Genomic DNA, 7,229 nt, shown 5'->3' with positions numbered 1-7,229 from the left:
ACAGCTGGCAGCTTTTGAGAGCAGGAGACACGAGGTTGCTGAACCCATTCATTCCTCCCATGCACCTGGAGATCCAGGTTTCAAGTCCTCTGAGAGCCATTGGAATGAAGAGCACCTTGTGAAGGCATTGTAATTATTATTATGGGATTTAGGGGTGTGTGGAAATGATTCATCAGGCCCTTTGCCAGCCAGCAGGCTCTCGGAGCCAGGTGAGCTCTTCCTTGGAATGTGAGGCATGCAGCTCAGCAACTGGGAGGAACAGGTTTGGCAGGCCATTTGAAGTTGTTCACTGCAGACAGCCTCTCCAGAGCCACATCCCTGCCTTACCAACCTCCCAGCTGGATGCTCCTCTCTGCCACGCTGGCCTTGGCGAGCTGCAAAGGATGGACACGCTGCGCAGGAGCCTCTCCCGCTGGAAGAGGTACCACATCAAGGTGCACCTGGCTGATGAGGACATGATGATGCCCTTGACAGTCAAGCCCAGGGACACGGTGATGGACCTCCGGGCTCACTTGGTGCGGGAGGGTGTCACTTCCTGGAAGAAGACCTTTTATTACAACTCCAGGCAGCTGGAGGAGCATGAGACTCTCAAAGAGGCCAACATCCAGAACGGCTCTGTCCTGCTTCTTGTCAGCAATAAAAGGTAGGCCAGGAGCTCAGCTGCACTGGGGGTGGTGCAAAGGAAAGGGAATGCTTGGAGTGTTTGGCCCCTTGGGACGCTTCCCTGCTGGGCTTTGCAGAAGGCAGCTCAGGAACTCCAAGTCTGGACTGAGATTTAAGGCTCTTCATATCCAGACATGCTGTGGGGTGAAATAAGGGAGTAAGAGGAGGAGGGGATCTGGTTGATGCTGCCTGTCTTGGCTCTGATCAGCTCTCACTTTCCTGACTACATGGCCAAGCACACAGGGAGAGACAAGACATGTAAAAAGGCAGTGGGGAGAGCTGCAGGAGCTTCTCACTTGTCCTCGTCCTTTCTTGTGCCTGGTTCTCTCAATTTCTTTTTAGCTGATCCTTTCTGCAAGTCTTTGGAGGTGGCACAGTCCTGGTTTGACATGGAAGAGCTGTGAGCCACCAGCTTACAGCAGAGCACAATGAGTGAGTGCTGGACAGGGACAGCAAGAGGCTGCAGCTCTTTCTCTGGCCAAAACGTGACCAGATCACAGCAAAAAGGACATGAGACCAGAGACTTCCAGTACAACCAGTGCAAAGGAGAGAAATCAGGGCAAGAACTGGGCTCCAGTGAGAATGAAAGGTGAGATAATGGACCTGAGCCCCAGTGGCCCACAGGTTAGTTTTGATTCAGTGTGGTGAATTTCTGCCCACCCAGTGCCTGGTGGTTGCTGCCAGCATGATTAACTCTGTGAAGCATTTTGGGGATACTGGGTGGAAGAGGTGCACCAGCAGATCATGTGCTGTGTGTTGTGGCTAATTCAGCTTTCTGAATCCTGCCCCCCTCTGAGTTATGTGTCTGTGCTGATCAGAGTTTCCTCTGCAGAAAAAAAATGCCCAACAACCAAACAAACCCTGCACTAAGGACTTCAGTTCCTGATTATGTGCCACATACTGGCAGGGTCCTATTTTCCAGTCCAGAGGCAACTTGAAATCTCCCACAAAGAAGATTTAATAAAGCATTTCCTTTCAGAGCTCAGCCAGACACAAGAGATTTCACATCACTCAGCTAACTGCAAACCCCAAGTCACCCACGGCCCCTTTCTCCCAACATCTCATTTCAGCTCACTGATTAACTTGGCTCAGCTCCTCCTTTTCACCTTGTTTTTGGTGGCAGGAGCTTTTCTATTTGTTAGTGTTGTTTGCAGTGTTTGTTTTCCTAAATTGCACAGCCTGGATTTTGGAGAGTAGGCAAAAAAAAAAAAAAAAAAAAAGAGAGAAGGACTCAGAGGGCCTTGGTTGATGGAGGGCATGTACCGACTGCTGCTCTTCTGACAGAAGCCTGATGTCCAGAACCTGCTGTGCACCCTCCCACATGCTGCAAAAGCAGGGTGGAACTGCAGCAGTGCAGACAGCACTGGGAGATCCTCTCCCTGGTGTGCTGAATTCAAGGTGCCCACCTGCAATCAGTAGCTGGGGCTGAAAATGTAGAGCCTGTTGCTCAAAGTCCCAGCTCAATTTCGTGTGTGTGTGAGTCCATGAAAACAAGAGTGAGATTGCTAATATTTTTCTCCTTGAGTTTCATCTAAACCTCCCTGTCTTCTAAACAAGCACCTTTGGCCAATCCCTTAGTCCTTTTCCCAGGGCTGGGTGCATTGGTGGAGGGGGTGAACAATCTCTCCTTGAAGCCATGGCTCTCCTTGAGTTCTTGGCCATGAAGGATTACAGGGATGCAAGAACCTCTGCCACTCTCAGAGTAATTAGTGCTAAATGCCCAGGTGTTGGGGACACATTTCTCTGAAGGCTCTGAAGTTATTGTAGCACAGAGCCTTGGATATTTCTGTTTGTGTGTGGCTTTGGTAGCCATCACCCTGCCTGATGCATGGTCCTGAGCTGACTGCAGCCTCTGTGACTCAGCAGCTTGCCAGATCCTCAGCACCTTGCCAGATCCTCAGCACCTTGCCAGATCCTCAGCAGCTTGCCAGATCCTCAGCACAGAGAGGGCTGCTTTTTAAGGGGCTCTCTCTGCCACTGGGAGTTGGGCAGTGCAGGGTGGGAGAAGTGTTGCAGCTGGGATCATGGCACCATCCTGAGCTGGAAGATTCTTTGGCCAGTTCTTTAGGTATTATAAATCCATGTTGCTCCATGTGCCTGTGGAAATACACAGAGATACACTGGTTTGTATCAGCTGGGAACAGTGTGCAGCCTTGGGAGAGAACCTCTGCAGTGTTTTGGACTGTCTAGGAGCCACAGGAGCAGAGAGGAGCAGAGAAGCTGGTGCTGGGTTTGGCCAGCAGCCCTGAGGATTTAAGAGTTGGTTTTAGTACTTCACCAGCTTAGTGAGGTATGGACCCTCTCCATCAAAGGTCAGCTTCTTGAGTCCTGCCTGAAAGTCTTGGTGTCTCCTCCTTACTCTTTTGTCCTGAGATGTCAGCCAAACTCTATTAATTCCACAAGTGGAGCTGCTCTGATTGCCAAGGTCTGTAGCTCGGTGTCATGCCTATAAATATTAATGGTCACTCTGCATGCTGCTCCTTCCTGCAAGGGGCTCCTGGGACAGTCTACTTTGAAGCAGAGAAAACATGGAAATGACCCTATTTTTCATGCTCCCCCACCCCTCCTTCCTCATCCTCCTTAATGCATTTGTAGATAATTGGCATTTAGCAGTGGCCAAGTCAGCATTTCCACCTCTCACTCGTGTTTGCTGGGGTTTATAACTTAGTCATAAAAATTCACTTAAGGCTGCAGCTTGGCAGGGTTTGGATCAGCACAAGCAGCTAATGCTGGAAATTTATTTGGGCCTCAGTGGTTCAAAGTTTTGTAGCAAAGGCATTTTGGAGTCGAGTCAACATGACCTCTCGCCCTGGGCAAACAGAGAGGCAGGCAAGAAGTGGGAATGTCACAGCCACTGAGGATGCAATTCCCCCTTGTGCACAGCTTGTTAATCACATTTCTGCTGCACTGATTGAGCTTGCCACCCTGGTGCAGTAGAAGCTGAGCAAGGAGCATGCTGAAAGCCAGTTTCTGCCCTAGAGAGGTTGAGAGTCTAAGAACATGGTTTGCAAGTGAGTAAAACAAGCAAAGCAAGCCTGGGAGTGAGAAGGAACAAGCAGAGAGAGGAAACCCCCCAGCTCAGTGGCCTTGGGCCAGCCTGTGCTATTCAAGCCATCAAGGAGACCACCAGCAAGCCTCAACATGAAGGGAGCAGCTGTTCAGCACCAGTGCAAGAGCCTCCAGAGGGGCATGCAGCAGGCTGTCCCAAATGCCCAAGGCATGATCAGTCCTGGCACCGTGGACCACGCCATGGCAGAACCAGTTTGGCTCGCTCTGGAGGTGGTGCATGGCCCCAGAGCCAGGGAGCTGCTCAGCTGGTCTGGTGGTGATGTGGGAGTTCCTGAAACTGGCACCACTCTTCCTGAAGTCTGTCTGCCTCAGCGAGCTGCCTGGATGCTCCTTGCTGGCTGCATGCTGTGGAGCACCAAGCAAAGAGGCTTCCCACGGTGGAGTCAGCTGCAGTGCTGGGTGGTGCTGGGTGTAAGGCACTGCCTGCTCCTAGTTTGATAATTTGCTGGCTGCATTTTGATTTCTCCATGTTAGGTGGAGGGATATTGTTTTGAACTGCTGAATCCACCACTTAACCCATGAGCTGTCTCAAATGCAGGGCACAGATGGGTGATCCAAAGCGATTCCTGCACGTGCTGTGTGCCCCTTACTGACCACTCCTAAGGGTGTCCAGCTCCAGCTGGATCTGGATGTGGTAGACAAGATTGACAGGGCCTTCACACTTGATTTCAGGCTCCTTTCTTGTGCAGTCACCTCCAGCAGCCAGAAAAACCCTGGACTAATAAATAAACCAGTGTCAGGACTGTTCTCTGTCACACCTTTGAAGTATTGCTCTGCAGTTTTGACCCAGTCCAGATCCATTTTTAGGAGCTAGCCTGAGCCAGAGACTGTTCCTTGCTCCTTGTGGGCTGCCTGGATGTGACCATGCAGCTTTGGAGGGTAGGAATTTCAAATGAACACTCTGAGCATTCTGTGCCAGCTGTCCTCTCATTGCAGTAGAAAGTCCCAGACACATTTCATTTACTGGCATAGGCTCAGGCACAGCACATGGGATCCCCTCAGTCTCTTGGAAACTGAGGTCTCCTTGAGGCCAAGCAGCTGTTGTCATTGTGGATGGCTTGCCCAGAGAATGGAGTTCAGTAAGTCATTGGTGAATAGGTTAAATAAAGTAGATGCTGGCATTGAGTTCAGCAGAAGTCTATTATCTGGAATCTATTGGTGTTGATTTTCTGGCCTGCAGCCACCTGAGAACATCTATCCTGGGGCATTAGCTCAGTTACCATAACAACTCATCTAAGAATAACTCCTGACAGCTCCAAGAGCAGACCAAGGTCCCATGTGGTATATAAGTCACTCTTAGGTCAAGATAAGCATGCCCAGGGTTCTCCCTCTTCTGCAATCCAGCCTCAGTGTTCCTGGGGAGGGATGGCAGTGCTTATACAAACTTTAATACTCTTGGCACTCTGTTTTACCCTCCAGAGGCTGCTCATCCTGCTTTTCCAAAGGTCCATCCACTCAGGGAGCTGCCAGCATGACAAAACCACCCAGCTTTGGGGAACTCCCCTAATTCCCTCCCTGGCATTGAGTTTACAGTCTCTGCTTTTTGGCCTCACAGATGAGAACTGTCACTGAGCCTTGGCATAGAAACAACAACTGAGCCACTTGCATGAGGTCCACTTTAGCTGACCCAGAGAGACTGCTGCCTGCATTTGACTCCTGTTGATGAAGATCAACTTTTGACATAGACCCTGGGCAGACTCCAGGCTTGCATTACTCCTCTATCCAGTCACCCCTTCTTACCCTCACTGCAGCTGCCTGAGAGGCAGGCACCAAGCAGAGCAGATGATGTTGGATCTCTAGCAAGAGCAGCCAGAAGATGAACAGCATCTGCACAGCCTGACCCTGCAGGCAACGCTGACATTGCACCCCAGGCAGGAACCCAGCCCCTTTCAGTGTGATTTTTCTGATGCCTGCTCCTTGCACTGACCTTCCAGCTCTTGGAGCTGCTCAGCAATTACTCCTCAGCATGGAGGGAAGCCTTTTTGCTCCCATCCAACTACTCCAGGCTTGCCCTGTTAGGCTTAGGCCCTGGCAGCAGGCTCCAAGGCATCTCACAGTAGGATAACGATCCTTTAAATAGCACTGGGAGCCTCTCTTCTCAGGGAGAACTAATTAAGTTCTGCAGCACATGCTTAGACATATGTTGACCTGGTATGGCCTTAATAGGCCTGCTTCCATCTCCTGGATAAATAACCCTGGCTTTAAAAGAAAATATCCTCCTGGAGATGCGTTACTTAGGCAACAGCCAGGTGGGGACTGACTTCAGCTCTGTGGCTAAGGGTGGTATTTATGTGCATTACTCATGGGCCAAGCTTTCTGCTGCTGAAAACTCCTTCAAAATCAGTTGAAGTGATTTTTTTCTTCTTTTTTTCTTTTTTTTTTTTTGGGTTTTGTTTAAGTTCCAAAAGCACCAGTGCAGTTCCCTCTGCTGACCTCCTGCATTGAGCTCATTTGCTTTACTGATCAGCCCAGGAAGCTCATTTTCAGCAAAAGCAGAGGTTGCATCAGTGGAGAACATGGGCCACAGGATCTGAATTCCTCCCCTGAATTCCCCCAACCCCTGTGCAGCTGCATGGGGTTGCAGTAGATGAAACTGAGCTAATATGTCCCATGGGGGGATGTCTGTCTTGGCTCTAGGCAAAGAATTAATGAATGGAAAGTGTATTCTAAACTAAGTTCTTCTTCTCTGGGGTGATATGGACTTCTCTGGAGTGTGCTGGTTTAGACCAGGGGAAGATTTTTGTCCAGCTGGGCTAAATACTCTCTGCTGTGTCCTGGTGTTTTATGGGGCAGATGTGCTATGGGGTGGACTGACAACAAATCCCTATCAGAGTGCCCTGAAATTCCAGCTGAGGAAGCAAGAGCTGAAACATGAATCCTGTGCTGGCTTTTGCAGATAACCCAACCAGCTTAAAGAGCCTTGCAGTGGTCCTGATGTTTTATGGGGCAGCAGTGTTGCAGGGTGGACTGACAGCAACCCCCTGGCTATTAACAGTCCCCTGAAACTCCAGCTGAGGAAGCTGAAACATGAATCCTTTGCTGGCTTTTGCAGAAACCACAACCAGCCTCCAGAGATTTGTAGTGTCCTTTGTTAGAACCCAACAGAAAAGAAAAAAAAAATACAACCCAAACCCCACCCCATAAACTCTGAACTTCTCTAAGGCTTGATGAAATGTTTGCAGCACAGGCTGGGTTTCTTGTCTGCATAATTGCAAAGAGCAATTCACAGGAGTCCAAAGATTCAGCCCTGCACTTAACTGGCTTGGCTGGGTGGGGTTGGCTGCCTGGCAGAGCTGCTGCCTACAGGCCATGAGTATCTTGGTTGCAGTCCAAGGTGTGATAATGAGCTCCCTAGGCAAATGCTAGCCCTGAAGAGGTACCCCTAGAAACCTGCAAGAGCTTCAGCCTCTCTTCTGGAGACCCTAGCGGGGTAACCCTAGATGATTTTTAAGGGTCTTCAGGAGAGTAACTAAGAAAGTAACCTTGCTTTTGCTAAG

At 49.9% G+C, this 7,229-nt stretch overlaps 1 protein-coding gene across 1 annotated transcript; it reads left to right on the top strand.

Annotated features, from left to right (window-relative positions):
• The first annotated feature begins 383 nt into the window (after positions 1–383).
• Positions 384–647, top strand: TINCR (TINCR ubiquitin domain containing). Its single transcript, XM_054396343.1, has one exon. The coding sequence runs from the start codon at positions 384–386 to the stop codon at positions 645–647; it is 264 nt and encodes an 87-aa protein (XP_054252318.1).
• The last annotated feature ends 6,582 nt before the right edge of the window (positions 648–7,229 follow it).

Source organism: Indicator indicator, chromosome 36 (assembly GCF_027791375.1).
Source record: "Indicator indicator isolate 239-I01 chromosome 36, UM_Iind_1.1, whole genome shotgun sequence".
NCBI classification, from domain to species: domain Eukaryota; kingdom Metazoa; phylum Chordata; class Aves; order Piciformes; family Indicatoridae; genus Indicator; species Indicator indicator.
This window is presented reverse-complemented; position numbering and strand designations above follow the sequence as displayed.

What these genes read in the sequence shown, in the direction of transcription:
- TINCR (XM_054396343.1), top strand. Translation starts at nt 384, where the DNA reads ATGGACACGCTGCGCAGGAGCCTCTCCCGCTGGAAGAGGTACCACATC.